The sequence below is a fragment of the Phyllostomus discolor genome, chromosome X (genome assembly GCF_004126475.2).
Source record: "Phyllostomus discolor isolate MPI-MPIP mPhyDis1 chromosome X, mPhyDis1.pri.v3, whole genome shotgun sequence".
Taxonomy (NCBI): Eukaryota; Metazoa; Chordata; class Mammalia; order Chiroptera; family Phyllostomidae; genus Phyllostomus; species Phyllostomus discolor.
Genome location: NC_050198.1, coordinates 94,479,886 through 94,499,333, shown reverse-complemented (window position 1 = coordinate 94,499,333; position 19,448 = coordinate 94,479,886). Strand labels below are relative to the sequence as shown.

The following is a 19,448-nucleotide window of genomic DNA, read 5'->3' as shown; positions in this document are numbered from 1 at the left end:
CCTCTGCCACTTCCTCCGACTTCCCTCCCCTGGACCTGTCACCACCTGTAGTGGGACTAAGGTGCAGGAAGCCAGGCCCTTGGAGTCTCAAGCAAGAGTTCTTGACATCCAAGGGAGCACTGCACATTGGACTTCCCAATACAAGTCTCTCCATGCTTCACACAGGTCACTTCCCACGTAGGGCTGCAGAAAACCTGAAAAGCTGCAGGGCTTCAAAGAGAGGACCTTACAACATAAAGTAGCAAAAGGTGTCTGTGTCCTGAGCCTCTTCTCCAAGTTGAGCACAGTGGGGACCACTGAGGCAAAGGCTTAGTTCCAGGACCAGCACAACTCAAATTTTTCGATTCTCTTTTCTCCTTGGCTCTCACAGCCCCAGGGAGTAGGCATTTTTCCCATTTCCAAATCCAGAGGCTCAGATGCCAGGAAATATCTTAAAGAAACCATGCAAATCAGGCCTGGCAGCTAGAGCAGGAGCCCTGGCTCATGGACCCTTCCTGGCCCAGCACTAGGCCACGGCCCCCTAGAGTGTGTATCCACTGTGCTGTTTTTCAGAAGAATATGAGGAACAGTACTCGGAGGCCAGACTGCTGGGGCAGACCTTCCGCTCTGCTGATGAGGCCCCAGAGCCCACCCCTAGCCCAAGGCCCCAGTCTGCCAGGCGTCTGGAGTTTGTGTTGATGGTGAGTTGCCTCGTTCCCTGCCTGGGACAGCCAGCATGCAGAGCTCACCCTGCACCCATCAACAGGGGGACTTGAGCTGCTACCATTATCCACCGGAAGCCGCTGCTCCCCTCTGCTCATGAGCAGAGCTGCCCTGAGGCCTGGCTGATATGGGCCTTGCACAGCAGGTGTCTGGCCTGGCAGCCTATCCATGTTTTCCTGCCTCCCAGACAAAGCCTCCAACCACCCTGTTTAGACAAGCCATCCTGCGGGCATGGCTCATCTCCAGTCAGGAGCACACCCTTTCCATCACCTTCTTTCCCAACAGCCTACAAAACAGCAGCTGAACGAGGATGAGACTACCACCCAGGGTGTGAGGGCCCCTGAGGCCTCCCTGAGCCTGTCTACTACGGCCGACAAGCAAGTTGCCTGGAATAGCCCCTTCCCTCTGCCCATCCTAGAGGAGAAGCGGTGGCTTCAGCCTTGCTCCACGCACTCTGACATTGTGCCCATCAACATCTCTGGTAGAGTTGCTTAGCACCACTTCTGTTTGCTTCCTTCCATGCCAACTACAGACCATCCTCTCCAAATGCACTGGGTGCTGGGGGAGGGAGCGAGACTTTCTTTGCTACTGGCTCACCCTGCACTGTCAAGGCTATAGCTCTCGCCAGGGAACAGAGGCATGCAGAAGAGGGGGCTCTGGCTGCTCTTTCTTCACCCTCTATTGGCACTACCACATTAACTGAGACCATTTGATAGCAAACAAATTGATCTTAACAGAAAACTCTGAAACTATGAACTTGTATGCTCTTTGCAGCATCTATGGAAATTTGAAGTGTTTGAGTTACATTTGGGTTGGGGAAAGAAAACTTCTTATGCCAGAAGCCATGTCTGGTTAGGGCTGTAAGGGAAAGTGTGCGGTTCAGAATGCTTGTGGTAAAAGGAATGCTCATACCCAGGGCATGGGCCATAGGCCTATGGCACTTTAAGTTGATACTTGATCTTCGGGTGAGGTGGGCCTCCTCAACTGGTATGGCAAGTATTTAATAAGGGAAGTAACAGAAAGAGGCCAAGGCCAAAAACACCAAAGAGGGGCCCAGTACTAACTTGAGAGTGGGAAACATGATGTGTGTAGCTCAGTTGGATATGACTTTGGTGATATAGGACACTTATACCACACACATTATTAATTTGTGCTCCACATTCCATTGGCTGTAAGTGAAAGAGGAGGAAGGTTGGTTATTTCAGAAGGGGATAGGGCCAGCGATCTGGTGAAATAAAGACTTCATGACCCAAAGGGACCAGAGGCACCCTGTGAGCCACATTGGCCTGTGATATGCTGGGAAGAGTTGATGAAGAGAAGGACAGCTCTGGCCACATGTGGTCACGTTCCCTGGATAAAGGGTCATCCAGCACCACTGGCGTCCTCTCAGGAAATCAGAGGCAAGAAATAGAGCTCACAGCCTAAGAAGATGTATAAAAAGGAGTAAGAGCTGAGAGGAGAGACTCACAAAGTGACAGTGGACACTTTGTTTCTAAACTTCTATCCTACCTGCAATAAGGCTGGCCCTGAATTTTGTCCACAGAGTCCCTTGCTGTGAAGCTGAGAGAGGAGGGTTTGGTTAAACAACTGTTGAATGAGAGATGGTGAGGGGAGCAGTAGACCTCACCCCCCCATCTCACCCTGCCGCTGGCCCAGCAATGCCACAGGAACAAAGACTGACCCAGTGCTTTAGGAGAAATAGATCTCAGTCACCACCAAAATATCATCAAACATGGCTGGAGGACAGACTGTCAGGCAGCTTCCTGGATGGTGGGGGGAAGTGAAGCAGCTTCTCTTGGAGACACTGTCCTCTGGCGCACATAAAGGCTTTCTTTACGAAAAGATTACAATCAAGCGACCTCTAGTCTCAACCTGTCTATCTATAGTAGTGGTTCCCGCCTCAAGCTGTACATCTTAATAATCCACCACCTGGGGAATTTGAGAAATAGCTTCTACCTGGGCCTTCCTCCCAAAGAGTTAAATGTTCTGGGCTGGGATCCAGGTATTGAAGTTTCAGAAGCTGCCTGGTTTATTTCCACATGTAGCCAGGATTGAAAACCATGGGTCTCAGCCACCTAATACTCACAGGTGACCCTGGGTGTGGCCTATGAAAGCCAGCATGTATGTCTTGGGGCTCTGGGTATCTGGGGTCATGTTGGGAGGGATGTGGAAGAAGGGCCACCTGCCTGGATGCTATTCATGCTCATCGCTACTGCCATCATCCCTTCTCTCTGCCTCAGGCCCATTTCCACTATACCGTAAACAGAAACCAAGATGCATCCAAGTGTCTTTATTTTGGCTACAGGGCAGCAGTTTGATAAACATGCAAGTTTGCGACACTCATTGTTTAATACAGAGACAGCCGTGAACCCCAAGTCCACCCTGAGGCGGAGGCGGACCATTATTGGATTCTCTAACTTTTCTCAGCGAGACCAAGGTGACCCCACCACAGCTGATCCCCCAGACCCTTCCCCTTGCTCACTTCCTCCAATCCTGCCACCTGGGTGGTATTGTGGTGATGGGGAACAGGAATAATTTGAGGGGGCGGGCTTTGGATATTCTGAAAAAGCCAATGTGGTAATTAAAGATAACAAAGGGACCCTGGCTGGTATAGCTCAGTGGACTGAGCACTGGCCTGTGAACCAAAGGGCTGCTGGTTCAATTCCCAGTCAGGGCACATGCTTGGGTTGTGGGCCAGGTCTCCAGTAAAGATAACCAAGGGCCTTTGGTCAAGGGGAGCAACCAAACATGAAGAGCCGGTGGCCCAGGCTATAAATGTATTATGTTATTGTTTCTCATTATAAATGGAACATAACTATATATGTCAAGTTTACTTAAGTAGGTACAGGAAGAAATTATCATTAAAAGCACCATCTTAACAGAACCATTTCTGCTGTTAAATGAATGCCATCCAAAGAGCACAGACCAGAGATGTGGATGCAAACCCAGGCTCTCCATTTCTTAAGCATGAGGCCTTGGGCAAGTTATGGAACCTCTCTCAGCCTCAGCTTCTTCAACTATAAATTGGGGATAATGATACCAACCTGATGGAGTTGTCATGAGGATTGGAGTTATTGTATATAATTTGCCTACCATGTGCCTGGTACATAGTGTGCATTCAGCAGATGGTGCCTGTTACTATAAATTTTTTCACAGCAGTAGTAGTAATAGTAATGATGACAGAACAGTAATAACTGTTGTGGGTATGAGAAATCTTGGGGGATTTTGAATATAGGAATGGTTCCCTCACATCTGTATCTTATCTTAAGTCTTCATGTGGCAAAGCTAAAAAGTGACAGGTGCCAAAAATGCAACTACACTTTGTGCTTTCCAGCTATGGCATACTCCAAATCCACTGCTGGAGCTGAAAGTCACACTGTCTTTTATAGTTCAAAAGCCCCTGTTCTCATCTTAGGAGAGGTGAACACTGAGGTCTATGACAGTTTCATGAGCCTGGGGTGAAAGCCCAGGAAAAACACAAGGTAGTCCCCACCTGCCACTTCAGCTCCAAAAGGAATAATCAAAGCTGGAAAGTTCTTGGCAGCCATTTGGATAATTCAAGGGCACCCTGTAACTCACCGTGTCGTGATGGGCAAAGACCCAACTTCCCCTGCATTCTCATCTGTGGAAAGGAAGAACCAAGGAATTCTGACCAAGTTGTTAGCAAATGTTTCTTGGCAAAAACTTGATGCTGCCATCATGGGAGCTGCTGGGGGATCCCTGGTTGCACCACTAATGTTCTGTGTTTCCCTCCTCCAGGTCACAGCAACAGCCCCACAGGCAGGGTGGCTCGCTCAACCAGCTCAGACATCAAGCACAGTCATTCTGTTCCAGAAGGCGTTCATGGAAGAGTTGCAGTCAGTCAGGAAGTTCATTTCCCAAATCTCAGTTCACCAGTACTGAGAAATCCTTCTAGTAATCTGGAAGAACCTCTCCAGGTGCGTGGTGGCACCAAGCCTCCTGGCATGGAAAGTGTGGGAATGGTATATAGTGTCCCCAGTTCTTGCAATGGACCAACAGAATCTACATTCTCTGCTTCCTGGAAGGGAGATGCCTTTACCTATATGACTCCAAGTGCCACCAGTCACAGCAATCAAGTCAATGAAAATGGAAAACCTCCTTCCTCTGGGAATGCATGGGTTTCTGTGCACACACTGCCACCTCTGGTTCCTAAGGAGGCTGCCACCGTCTTTGTCATTCGTGATAACCCAGCAGGATGCAGTGGATCAGCTGGCTATTCTGAACACCCTATGCAACGAAGACAAGTATCGGAGCGACCCTTCAAGACTGGCCTTCTGACTGGTGGTGGTACCTCAAGAATGGAGACAGGCCCAGGTGGGGCCAGCAGGTTCCGGGAGCGGTCATTGTCTGTGCCCACAGACTCAGGCACCACAGATGTGGACTACAATGAAGAGCAGAAATCCAGTGAAGCCTGTGCCCTGCCTTATGCCAGTACAAGTTCTGAGGGCAGTAACAGTGCTGACAACATTGCCTCCCTTAGTTCCCAACAGGAGGCCCAGCATAGAAGGCAGAGATCCAAGAGTATCTCACTCAAGAAGGCCAAAAAGAAGCCTTCCCCGCCAATGCGCAGTGTCTCGCTGGTCAAAGACGAGCCAGAAGGTGGGTCAGCACTACCCAAGGATCAGAGGCCCAGGAGCCTTTGCCTCTCCTTGGAACACCAAGGACATCACTCATCCCAGGGTCACCCAGCCGTGCCTACCTTCAAAGACCCAGAAGGTACACAATTCTCCCACCATTGGTATCTTACTGACTGGAAATCTGGTGACACCTACCAGTCCTTGTCCAGCTCCAGCACTGCCACTGGCACCACGGTCATTGAGTGTACTCCAGTTCAGGGCAGCTCAGAGTCTCTTGCCTCCCCTTCTACCTCCAGAGCTACAACACCTTCACAACTCTCCATCGAGGTAGAAGCCAGGGAGGTACCCTCCCCAGGAAGACCCACTGGGCTGATGTCACCCTCCAGTGGATACTCCAGTCAGTCGGAGACACCAACACCCACTGTCTCCATGTCCTTGACCTTGGGCCACTTGCCCCCTCCGAGTGGCAGTGGTCGGGTGCGTCCAGTGGTACCTGAGAGGAAGTCATCACTACCCCCAACATCGCCAATGGAAAAAATTTCCAAGTCACGACTATCATTTGACCTCCCATTGACCTCGTCTACCTATCTGGATCTGTCTGGGATGAGTATCTCTATCCGAAGCAAAACCAAGGTGAGCCGGCATCACTCAGATACAAATTTTGGGGCCAAGCTGCTCCAGAAAACTAGTCCCAATCAGCCAATCATGCCCATGGTTACTCAGTCTGACCTACGTTCTGTTCGCCTGAGGTCAGTCAGCAAATCTGAGCCAGAAGATGACGTTGAGAGCCCTGACTATGCTGAGGAACCAGGAGGAGAAGTCTTTGCCTTGCCAGAGAGAAAGATGAAACCTCCCATAGCTGAGAAACCCCCGCTGGCCCGAAGGCCTCCAAGCTTGGTCCATAAGCCACCATCTGTCCCTGAGGAGCACCCTCTCACTTCACCTACATTGGCTATGACCCCTAAGAGCTCAATTCAACACATGAGGCCACTCCCTCCAGACATCCACACCGTGATACAGAAACCAAAGTCTTTCAGCTTCCCTGAGACCAGAAGCCCAGGGGAGTCAACAGCATCATCATCTGTTGTTTTCACACCTTTTGCCAGTTCCTCTGGTGCCTTCTGCTCAGGAACACAGCAACCTCCCCAGGGAAGCACAGAGGATGAGGGCTCCAAGGTAAAAGCTCTGCCTGAAAGAATTAGTCTCCAGAGCCAGGAACAAACTGAGAAGAAGAAAGGCAAGATTCCACCTCCTGTACCAAAAAAGCCCAGCATTCTCTACCTGCCTCTAACCTCACCTACAGCTCATGTGGAGGCCTACGGGGCTGAACCAAGGCTGCCTGTCAGCCCCATCATCACCCTGGAGGAAGATGCCAAGTGTCCCCCAACCAGTGACCACCTGCAATCACCTGGTACAAGGACCACTTCAACACCACATGCTGATGGTGAAAGGGAGGCAAGCCCTCTGGGTTAGTAAACTATCTGCTGGCTTTTCCTTTCAATACCAGGACAGATGAGGCTGAGAATGGAGTGCCAGAGACAGAAGCCAGTGCCCCATGATCCTGACCCCAGGATGACCTAAGTCAGTAAGGGCATATCTTAAGGGTTTGGGTTACTCTAAATAGGCCTCACTGCCCTTGGGATTGGAACTGACCCAGGGACAGATCTCTAAGGCTTGGTTTGAGCCAGTCTACCCTGGAATCCCCAGTACCAAGGTAATGAAATGAAACTAGGTCTTAGCATCCTAGGACTTTAGGAGCCTATCTACCTAGTCAGGCATGCTTGCCCTAGGAATGATCTCTCTCTCTCTCTCTCCCTCTCTCTCCCTCTCTCTCTCTCTCTCTCTCTCTCCTTCACTGTACAGTACTTTGCACTAGCCACACTGAGTTTAATTTCATGCATAAGACTGGGTACCCTCCCAGGCTGAGTTCAAGTGACATGGTGGGCTTGCAGGCTTCTGAAACAATGAAATATATTACCAGTAGCAGGCTTTCGACAGGAAAAGGAGCTCACTTTCTTAGATGGTTAGCTCTTTCTGGAATAATAAGACTAAGTTAGATAATATTTCTCATCTTTTTGGGGTTTCTTCCTTGTCTCTTTTTGTTTTCATTGTGGCAAAATACACATAACATAAAATGTACCACATTAACCAATTTTACATGGACAGTTCAGTTGTGTTAAGTATACTCACTCTGGTACATCCATCACCACCATCCATCTCCAGAACTCTTTTCATCTTGCAAAATTGAAGTCTGCACCCATTAAACATTAACTCTCCATTGCCCCCTCCCCTCAGTCCTAGCAACCACCATTCTTCTTTCTGTCTTTGAATCTGACTCCTCTCAGGACGTCATGTAAGTGGAATCATACAGTATTTGTCTTTCTGTGTCTGGCTTGCTTCACTAAGCATAATGTCCTCCAGGTTCATCCATGTTTCTCTTCCTTTTTTGAACTCTCAACACCAAGCATCAAAATCTTTTTGTTGTTGTTGTTATTATTTTTATTTATTTGTAGAGAGAAGGGAAGGGAGGGAGAAAGAGGAGAAAAACATCAATGTGTGGTTGCCTCTCACATGCCCTCTACTGGGGACCTGGCCTGCAACCCAGGCATGTGCCCTGACTGGGAATCAAACCAGTGACTCTTTGGTTTGCAGGCTGGCACTCAATCCACTGAGCCACACCAGTCAGGGTCAAACATTAAAATGTTATGGCCTTCCTTAAGCTGATTCGGACTTTCAATATAAATGAGATCATTGTGACTAAAACATTCAAACAAATCAAAGTCAGAGATAATTTTAGAATATTCTTCCTCAAACCCCTCAGACTCACTCTGAAATTCAGGTAGGTACCACGCCTACCCAGTGGTTGAGTCACTGCTTTAGATTTCTCTCAACTCTTTGATTTTTAAAAAGGACCCATTTAAAACAAGAGAATGCTCAAGCAGCCCATTGTAACAGACCAGGCATGAGAGAGAAGGGACCCAGGCTGATCTTCAGCACTCAGTCCACCTTGACCAAATCACTAACCTTCTGAACATCATGTTCCTTTGCAGAATGGAGACATTAAGAGTCTCCACCCTGCTGCTCTTCCAGAGTTGCTTTGAACATCAAATGAAATACAGACAAGAATGTGCTTTGTCCCTACTCTCATGGTCAAAGTAATTCCTTCTGATTCCTATACCTAGGGAGTTCCATGGAATCCAGCACCGAAGAGAAAAGTGTTATCAGTGATAAAACAGCTGAATGGATTGCAGAAGATGATGATGACGTGTTTGTGGCTTCACGCACAACTGAAGATTTATTTACTGTGATACACAGGTCTGGACCAATTACCTTAATTTCTGTTGTAATTGTCTTCCTTTTCTATACCAAAAGACAGACTGCTATCTCTAAGCAGCCATTAGAATTGAAACTGGAGACAAGTTCAGATACCCACATATGTGAAAGCAGTCCAATTCACTGACATCTTTGGGTGAAGTGGAGGAGGGGTGGGGAAGGGAGGACCAGGTGCCAAGTGAGAGGCCCCTCGTCTCCTAGCAACTGCTCAGCCTATTGTGGCTCCATCTGCTTTCTCACAGCTTTGTCTACAGTTGGAGACATTTAACCCTTTACAGAACTCTTTGTACAAAAAAAATCAAGAAGTAAAGTGGGGCACCAGGCCAAGTATCAGGGCAGGAACTTAGGTGAAGGGGGGACCAGATGGGGACCCAGTTATTGGAAAGGGGCACAAAGCAGGGGCTCAGTGAGGAGGAAACTGGAAATAACCCAGTTATTGGAGCTAGAGCACCAGTTTAGAGCAGGGTCAGTTCTCAGGCTGTCTTGATCAGTCACTGAGCTTGACTCCTTAAATTCTTCTTCAGTCCCAACAGCTGGGCAGGACTGAGCCTACAGGCACAGGCCAATGACTCCAGCTGCAGGCATTGAAAAGAGTATAGGGAGAGGAACCAGACAAGGGATCCCAAGCACTTAGTGGAGCGAGAGAAAGGTAGGGAGTGCAACTGCTTGCAAGGCTGCTGCATAGAAGTTCCCAGATCACGTCACTGGCATACATGAACTTATATGAAGCCTTAGGAAATGTCTGCCCCATGAATTCACTCAAAGCAAACTTTCTCTTATTTAGGTCCAAAAGAAAGCTTCTTGGCTGGAAGGAGCCCGGGGAGGCCTTTGCCGGAGGCAGCAGACCGAGCTCCTACTCACCAATAAGGAACACAGCTGATTCTCCAATTAGTGAGTCAGCTGCCTCTGCAGGGTCAAGTGGCAGTGCCAGCCTAGATGCTGGCAGAAATGATGATTTCAAGGCCTTGCTACAGAAGAAGGGAAGTAAGGCAACTCCAAGGTCCCGCCCCTCAGCAGCTGAACTGCTGAAGACCACTAACCCACTGGCTCGGAGAATTATCGCACAATTTTCAAAAGACTACGACACCACCGATAGCCCCAGTACCTAAGCCCTGAGTTGATCAAGTAGGGTACTAAACTTGAGTAGAAAAGGGGGAAGAGAAAAGTTTTTAAAAAGAAACCATGAACATATCAAAAGAGCCTACACTTCTTTTACTTTAACTCACATTTTGGACAGCAGCAGAGAGACCACTTTATCTAGAATTAAAGTCATCAGGCACTTTAATCATGCTCAGACATTTTACGGTTTCATACTTAACATCTTGCCATTACTGACTATGGATCTTCTCCTTACCTTATTTCCCGCCAGTGGTATGCACTAAGAAGAAATTCTCAGATACAAGGACACGTGCCATCTTTTAAAACAATGACTGGCTGCTCCACCCATGGCTCCTGTCACTGAGGGGCACAGTGTGAGAGCAGACTGAGGGCTGCCAAACCTGGGGACCTGGGGAGCCATTGCTGATGATACATTTTCCTGGTGAGGCCTTGATGGCTTTGTGGAAAAACAGGAAGACTCTGATGCCTCTTCAACCATGGTGTAGCTCTCTCCCTCTAGAGGTTTGCAGGTGTGCACTTATTTCGGCATGGGGTTGATTGTATGGCTTTTGTGAAAAATATGAATGTTACTCTGTCCTGAACTTCATGCCTTTTGCAGTTTGATTGTCTACACGGTGATCAGGGTGATGAGTTTCAACAACATACAAATCCTTCCCCCAACCCCTTAGCTTGAAAAGATCAGGGTCAAGTTGCTTTGTATGAACCAAGCTCAGCCAACAAACAAGGCAGTCATTTGTTCACTCTGATCTCGCCAAGGGGACTCGCACTCTCGCCTTCAGATCCTTCAAGTGTCTGTCAACAGTGATAGCTAGGATCTGTGCCCAGCTTATGCTGCATTCGAAGAACTCTCATATCATTTGCATATAACATTCATTACAGGAAGTAATTAGCTAAAGGAACAGCATCATGAAAGGCTCAAGGAGGAGAGAAAGAGAAAGTAAGTGTGGTTTGTGGTTGGTTTTGTTTTGTTTAAAGGAAGTCTTATGATGGTCTGAAACTGAGAACGTATAGACTAAAAGGATATATCCAGAATCTAAAAGGCAGCCTTGCAAGTTGCTATGGCCCATAACATACCCCCAAAAGGCCTACTTTTTGCCATTTAGCTTATGCTGTTTGACCAACTTTCTGTTAACCATGTGGGGACAGAGGGTAAGAACTGGGCAAATGGGTTGCTGATGGAGCCTCGGAACAATCATTGGGATCCCTCCAGCCCCACCTCAAAGCTTACAGGCACTAACTGTTCTTGTCAGTTCAATTTCCTAAGCAAAGCAAGAGCAGTGATTCATTGGATTTTCATATGTCTGGTTTCTGGGGGGGAAACAGACAAAGCACTGAATAAAGAAAACTGGCTGACCAGTAATGGAGGGGTAATTGTTCACCATCTTTTAGGGAAAAAGAAGCCACATGCAATTGTAGACTGTTCCACAAAGAGGGTTCCCTGAACCCTTCCTCCTTCACCCCCCTCCACCCAATAGATTCATTGGTCAGCCTCCTGGAAGATGCAGAAACTGCCCCAGAGACAAGCAGATCTTGATTTTGATAGGCTATGTTACTCACCAATGAGAAGCAAGCTCTTAGCACAACTGCCCACACTCCAGGGGACAGAGCACCTAAAAAACCACACTGGGTGCTGGGAAGATTTAAACCTCTCACACAGAAGCCCTAGGCCTAGGCCCTTGGTTGGTACAGTTCTGAATTCTAGACTTCTGAGTATAGGCCAGACCCACCTACTCCCTTGCAATCAGCACTTTCCCCTGATTTAGACAGAAGCCACTTAAAATAATAAACAGGAAAATTCCAGGTGCTTTTGAAGGTATTCAAATTATTTGGTTTAAAAGACCTGACCTAATTTCAGGGGTTTTCCCTGAAATCAAATAGATTCATTTCTGGCCTTAATTTATATATGAATGCCACCCTTGTCTGTCCCAGACTCAGAATTCCAAAAGACGTAAACATCTTGCTCAGTAGGAAAGTGAAGGAGAGTTTGTGCTTTTGCCTAACAGAAGTAAAAGACAGCCAGGTCCTTCTCCTTGGAAACCATTAATAATAGCTGAACTCTAAAGCCAAGTATGAGACTCATGCAGTATAGGACTTATTACTTCTGCCAATTTTTCTGAAAGCTTCTTGTTTGCTACTTCTAGTGGGGTTTGCCTCTCCCCTCACCTTGCTACCTCTGGTGGTTTCCCCAAAAGATTCTAAGCTGAATACCCAGACACCTGTATATTTTTCAATTACCTTGAGTCTTACTTTCCTCTACAACACTCTGTATGCCTGGAATTTTGAGAACATCTTCTACATCACTGTAACCCTCAAATGCCCAGTGGTGTTCCCATTAGCACATGAGGATTTCAGGCAGAGATTGTGTGGTTAGAGGTAACATGGAGGACTAGAAATATTCATTTAATGTTTTGCAAGAGGTGGACCTACTTCCCAATAAACAGCAACCAAACTGTTTGATTTCTACCAATCATTAATGAACATAACAGTGAACATCTTTCCTACTCGTAACACTCAACCTCTCTCCTCCCCTTGATTACCATAACACCAACTCTTTCTCCCACCCAGGCACAAACCACAGTATTTGCTGCCTTCTGCACCTACTCTGCTGAGACTGGAGAAGAGAGGCTGAGAGCCCCTCCAGAAAGGCTTTCAGAAAACCTACTACTGCCACCATTACTATTATGAGTAATAACGATAACAATTTCTGAAGGTGGAATACAGAAGAGGTGCAAGTGACATGAAGTTGGCCCCAGGAGGTCAGCTTCCATTCAAGTTGTTTCTGTCCCTTTGTTTCCTCTGATTCCAACCAATATCAGCAGGCAGTCCAATCAGGAGTGCAGGAAGTCATCCCCAGGAGAGGTTAATCGGTAGTTAAGAGTGCTTTGCTCTTGGGGGGTATTCATTACATATTTGTGGTTCAGATGTTGAGGCTAGAGGGCAAATCATTCTCAGCATAACAAGAAGCTTTGCTGGTGTCTCCTCTCCTTTGCCTGCCTCAGTCTCTCTCCTGAGACTTCCTCCTGGCCCCAACTTGCCCCTTAGCCACAATCCCTGTGAACTGCAGCTGTAGTTAACAACTCACCCTTGAAGGAGGCAAGAGCAAGGCAGCAAATTAATTCATGTTAGCTTAATGACCACAGACTGACCAATTGATTTGGAGACATCACCTTGAATGTGCAAAGACAGAGGAGCTTCAACAAGCATGTTACCAGACATCCATTTTAACTCTAGACAACACGGTTTGGATCTCAGTCCCACTGTACCTATCAATCTGAGCAGATTTCTCCATGCACCTGCCTTCTTCCTCATCAATGCACTCTTCCCTAAAAAGATGAGCTCATAGTCAGGGCTCTTTTCCTTACCAGTGCAGCCTTTCAGTAGCACCAAGTGTGTAACACAACGGTGAGCTTTCAGTTTAATATGATTTGCCAGGGCCAGGCCTGGAGTGAGGTAAGTGAGGCGTGTGGGGTGCAAAATTTAAGAAGGCGCCCACTCTCAGGGCTGTGCAAGTGCCTTACCCTTGTCCTGGCTCTGTGATTTGCACTCCATAAAGTACTATCAGTTTATCTTCTTCCTAAGAGCAAGTATGGTTTTCTGACTTTGGGGGTAACTCCCTGCCTGTTGTTGCACCAGATGTTTTTATTGCCATCTGTTTTTCCACTACTCTAAACTTTTGTATGCCTATATCCGTCAAAGAATCTTCATTATTATCAGAAAACATGGTTGCTTTCTAAGTAACCCGCTCCAAGTGGCAAGTTAGTACCCATTTTAGTAAGGGATGCCGACAGGATAGCCCATCAGCAAAATAGTGAATGAGTTGGAGGTCTGGTCATTGGGATCCTTGGTCTCCTCCTTCTGCTCCATTCTTCCCAGACCTTCTTCCCAGCACCAACTCTTCTGAGTGCCTCCTAGTTTGTTCTCTTCCTAGCTAAGAAAAGTGTGCTCTCAGGAAAGGGATAAATTCCTTTACTTTGAGGTTATAAGGTTCAATGCTACCTCTTTTGAAGGTTGTTTGCAGTTTAACAGGGGAAAAAACCTTATGCCAAAGGAATGAAATTCTACTTTTAGAATTTTTAGGCATCAATTAGTTGCAGAAGTGTTGTTTTTTTTTTTTCCACCATGGAAAGGCCAAATTCCCTGACAGCTAACTCCAGAATATGACAAATACATTAATCTCCTGGAATTATTATAGTAAATTATTGATAGTCGATTCAATTGTCCTGATATCCAGTGCTGTTCAATACAGCTACAACCAAGGGACTCTCAGAAATGCTACTAAAAGCCACTAAAAAGGCCTAGATAATTCATATTGTACATTAACATTTTTACACAAATAGAATTTATGATATTTATCATTCAAGTAAAAACAACAGAATTTAAAGAGTTTGTGGAGATGTGTCCTGTTTGTGAAAGGTGAGAGTGTCCAATAGTGTCCAATCAATGTCAGTCGTCCAGTATCGGTGGTGACTATTAAACTTATTGGAGATACAAGTTTACTGAACATGAGCCTCTGCTCCCCGCCATCTATGTTTTGTGCTATCACTTCAGCTTGGTGTGAGAATGAGACCAGATCACCCCAAAACCCTTTGTGTGTACTTCAGCTATAAATAATAAGGGATTTAAACAGACAAGAGAGAGGGAAAGAGGTACAAACAGCTGCCTTTGTCAAAGGGCAGCAAAAATTATAATTACTTAAATAACGACATTAAATGGAAAAAGTTTTAGAAGACTTGGAAACAGATTTATAGAGGAATACGCTAGTAAATGGTTATAGACACACATTTGAGACATTTGTAATATGTGTAGCAAAAAGGAGTTTGCATAGATAATGGGTTATGTGAAATAGGTATGTATTTTGTTCAGTGAAACCCCAAATCTAAACTAGTGCCTCTCAAAGTATGGTACCAGGACTAGCAGCAGCAGCAGCAGCAGCCCTGGAAGGTATGTGGGGGGTGGAGGGTGCGTGTGGGCACGTGCGCATGCACGTGTGTCTTTTCCAGTGATGTTAGTTCTTCAAGCTCCTGGATCACTACAGTCACAACTCTCCAAATGATTCCAACCTTCCCATAATTTCTGCTATCATTACAAGTGATCAGTCTCTGGCTAAGTGATATATATTGTCATGTTGTTGTGTGGTGTTAAGAAATCATCAGTTTGAATCAACTACTTACTGTTCTCTAGAAGGGCTCTGGCAGAAGTATATTCGATTTTAAGATTTTGCCTAAATAGAAGAATTTGATATCAACAAATCCTCAAACAAAATATGAACTGGAACAACCAGTTAACTCCTCTTAGCCTCTCTTTAATGCCAAGCTTTATAGAAATTTATTCCTCACGTGGTGTTGAGCTTTTCTAATGTCCAATTTTATAGAATGTTATGCATGCAAACACAGCATTGTGCTCATTGTACAAGTCACCCCAAACTCATTTCCTCCTCTGTATGTATGATGGTGAAGAAATATCAATGTGTATGTTCTTATCTCTCCTGATCAATTGTAAATTGCAAATCTTTCATTAATTTTTAAATGAGATATATTTACTCTGGCTAGTAGTTAAAATTTTATTCTTTTTATTATATTTCATTGCTACTTTTTTCTACTGGCTCCAAATCTTACTTTGGGGAATATTTCTTATTTCTAGATTGTTGTATTTATCTTATTTCTATATTTATCTGTAGTCATGGAATACTAGAGCTCAAAGGGACCAACTTCTCATTTTAAAGATGAGGAACTGAGGCCCAGAAAGGCTAAATAACTCACCCAAGGTCACACAGTGGCAGAACCCGGCCTCAATCTCAGGTCTCCTGCCTTTGGGTTCAGTGTTTTTTCATTTTAAAGCACTACATTTATAGAAGACTTAAAGCTGGCTTCTGCTTTTATGACACGTGTTTCTCAGATATTTCAGTGAATATATACATATATATATATGAGAAAAATAATCAAGAGTTCTATAAGTTCATGAATTCAAAGACAAATATGATTTTCAGTTTAGAAACGTTAATTTTCCTCCAAATTCAATATACATGTTCTACTTTGTACAATGGATGTTTTCCTTAAAAGTTATTTGAAAAATGAATTTTTTGCATCAAATTCCATTTTTAGGAGAGAAGCTTTCTATGTAAGGGAATCTTTAGGTGATTTCTTTTGAAAAACAAAGAATCCTCTTGTCACGGTCCCCTAAAAGCCTCTACTTCTTTTAGTGTGGACTTTTGTAATTGGTGTTTATTTAAAGTAGAGCAAGCCAATATAGGCTTTCCTAGAATCTACTTTATCTTTCCCTTCTTAAATTTTATGAGGTTTTCAGACTATTACATGCTCATAAGATACTTAGTTGTGTCCTAGAAACTGCACCTAGCTTGATATTTTGTCAATCCCTGGGCTCAAATTCTATCTTCATCTTATCAAACAATAACAGAATTCTCTAACCATATCGAGTTCTGCATGCAGTCTCTTTTCCAGAACATTCTTTGCCTAGTGCTCATTAGTCTAACTCTCTCTAGCTATTTTTGGGTTTCCCTCCATAGTTCATGCATACCTCATTAATCTGTGGAGTTGCAGGCAGTGGCCCTTTAGGGTTGTCTTAGTTGTATGGAGTGGTATTTCCAGTAATTTCCATTGTTCCTTTTAATTCTCCTGGACCTTTTTGGTTTCCCTTTTCAGGAATGCTCAGAGGGTGATGGTATTTTCCCCATCATTAGACCCCAACCAGGGGTTGATAAATTATTTTTTTGTAAAGGGCCAGATAGTAACTATTTTAAGCTTTGTGGGCCACATATGGACTCAGTAGAAAATTCTTTTTTGTTGTTTGACCTTTCAAAATGTGTTTTTACACCTTAAACATGTAAATACAATCATTAGCTCTTGGGCCATAAAAGCCACAGGCTGGATTTGGCCCACTTGTCATAGTTTGCTGAGTCTTGGTCCAGACTATCCTCTGAGACTGGCATTTCTGTGACCTGTCCCATGTGATCACTGGTTTGTGTACTGCATAATATGGCTCACCAACTTCCATGTCCTACATTGTCAGACAAGTCTTCACAGAGGTGGGTGGAGAACGGCTGCTTATGCCAACCAGTACTCTTCAGTAGGGTGCCCTTTATGATCTATCTATCTATCTATCTATCTATCTATCTATCTATCTATCTATCATTCTCACTGACTATCTTGGTGTAGGAACCCTCATTGTTTTCTCCGGCCCTCTTATCCAGGTTAGCCAATGTGCCTCTGCTTCCACGAATTTAAGGTAAGTTGGTAGGGAAGCATAGATTTCTGAGCTTTCTTATTTCTTTTGTCCCATCATTACCCCCAAACTGTGGTTCATCTGTCCCACTCTGCCTCATACTGCCATCACAAGCTTAGGGCTGTCTCTGGAGAGTCTGGTAGCTCAGGCCATGAGACTCTAGTCCAGTATACAATTCCCTAGGAAAATCCCCAACTCTCTTGGTTCCAATGACTGGTTTTAAAACTCAGAATGCCCACATGCCCATTTTCTAATGTGATTTGGACCTGTTCTAGACTCAGCCCTAGCAAGAAAAACAAGAGTTATAGAAGGTATTCTGTGTCCCCAGCTTTCCCTGCCAAAAGCTCCTGCCTTCTGGGTCCCTGCCCCCAGGGATGGGCTCCTTGGGATGCCCTGGGCAGCACCAAATCAACAGGTATTCAACACACTACCACCTCCTGTTTCCTACACCTCTAAAAGGATTTCTTAAAGCTCCTTCACATCTCTCTCCATCTTGCTCCATCTCTATCTCTAATGTTATTACTTGCAGGTCTAAAGCTCAGAGTCACATGTTCATATTTGCTCATATAAACATGAGGAGAAATGAGTGAATGACAAGGTGTATGCCTGTGTGTGCAAACGTGGTTTCTCCAGCTGGACTGTGAAGTCCCCATTCCCTAATATATGTATCTCACACACACACATGTGCACACATGCCCCACCCACTGCTCACAGCAGTTCTCTGGTCTAGGTCCAGGTCTGATGGGGCTGGTCAAGGAGAAAGGGATTATGGTGACTCCTGAGGTGTTTCCCTTTTTTCATCTTTTCCACTGGCTTGTGCTGGCTTCTCCCAAGAAGCCGTTGAAGAAACTCTTCTGTGGCAGTTCTGAACAGGCCAATGCACAGAAAGCTATGACTTTCATTCGTTAAGGACTTGGTCACTCAGACATACCTCTCAGGCTGCAGATTTTTCTATCTAAGCAAATTGCTTCTTAGGATCTTTAACTTACCATCTGTCATTTGAGCCCAGGGATCTACCCACTCACTGAAATCTAAGTTTTAAAAAGTCAGAGTTACTTTCAGGATTTCCTGATTTGAAAGCATCCATGAAACAGTTTCTTTCTGCCTTTTGTTTAGGGTTTCCAGGCTTAGGAAGGGAGCCAGGCTTGTGCCTTTGACTCTAAGGCAGCAAAAGTGCCACACTTGCCAAAAGCAAAATGAGGAAGGAGGATTGGCTAGTCCTATTATGCAGTCAGGAGATGGACTTTGGTGAAGTTAGCACTATAGTTCAATTCTCACTGAGTGCCACCAATGCACTTAAGGAAAATAAGGGAGACTGGAATTTACAAACCAATATCCTAAACTGGAAGGCAGAAATTAGGTAACCCCTTCAGTAATGAGAATGTGTCCATGGAAAAAAAATTTCAAGAAGCAACAGAAACCAAGAAGGATTGGAATCCCAGTCTTGTTATAATTCCAACACAAAATGGAAGGGAGCCCTCTGTGGGGTGATATTACAAAGGGTTTTTCTAGTCTGTCTTTCTTTCTTTCTTCTTCTTCTTCTTCTTCTTCTTCTTCTTCTTCTTCTTCTTCTTCTTCTTCTTCTTCTTCTTCTTTTTTAACAAAACCATTCCTTACTGGCTTGCTACCAGCAATTGAATTGTATTCTTTATATAGCTAGAGCTGTTTGTGTCTTCTTAAAATAAACAACTTCTGTTCAAATTGTTTTCTGTCTCTCCCTCTGGTTTTCATTTTAGCAATGATGCCTTTATTCAGTCACTAAGCCCAGTTTGTGAGCATGTTTTCCTGACCACAAAAGTATGGGGCCCACACACATGGAATCTAATTCTCATAAACTTCTGAGAGCCCTGAATAGATATGCAGGGCACAGTGTCTAGCAGAAACCTGGCACACTGAGTTGGGAACCTCAGCCATACAGTCAGGTAAAGCATGTTCGAGGGATTTGCCTTGAGGATTTGATTTCAACTGCTCAAGGAGACAACAAGGGGCTGTGGGTGAGGCAAAGCTCTGGTGAAGTGGGCTGTCACCGTTGCCAGGCTCCTGAGGGAAGGAAGTTGCCTTAGCAACTGTGCTCAGGGCTGTTCTCCCTCTTTGTTCTCTGGTTCAATGAAGTCATCCAACAGGGCAGTCCAGTTTGAGTCTGGGCTGGGAGCAAAAATCGCAGACCTGATGTGGCCCAGATCACTTCCATCCCTCAGAAAAGGTATGGTCCTACCATTCAGGTGGTGACACCTATATTCAAGGGTCAATTCCCATGCAAAGGGAGCTTTGTTTTCTGTTCCCAACTGGCCCAGACCTCTGAAATATTGTAGCCAGCATCCTTGTCTCCTTGGGCCCCGTGCAACTCATGTCCCCAGACAGCACCAGGCTGCTCTTCCAGAAAGACACAACAGAACTGGAAACAAGCTAGAAAGCTCACAAGGGAAGGGAGAGAGGCCAGGGCTACTCTCAGACAAT

General features: G+C 45.4%; 1 protein-coding gene across 1 annotated transcript in view; it reads left to right on the top strand.

Annotated features, from left to right (window-relative positions):
• Nucleotides 1-18,696, top strand: part of NHSL2 (NHS like 2) — a 234,318-nt gene extending 215,622 nt beyond the window's left edge. Inside the window, exons 4-9 of the mRNA XM_036016384.1 lie at nt 553-680; nt 988-1,183; nt 3,008-3,139; nt 4,462-6,768; nt 8,483-8,615; nt 9,418-18,696. Coding sequence (XP_035872277.1) covers nt 553-680; nt 988-1,183; nt 3,008-3,139; nt 4,462-6,768; nt 8,483-8,615; nt 9,418-9,742 — 3,221 coding nt within the window. The 3' untranslated portion in view covers nt 9,743-18,696. The remainder of the gene's footprint in view (nt 1-552; nt 681-987; nt 1,184-3,007; nt 3,140-4,461; nt 6,769-8,482; nt 8,616-9,417) is intronic.
• Nucleotides 18,697-19,448: the final 752 nt, after the last annotated feature.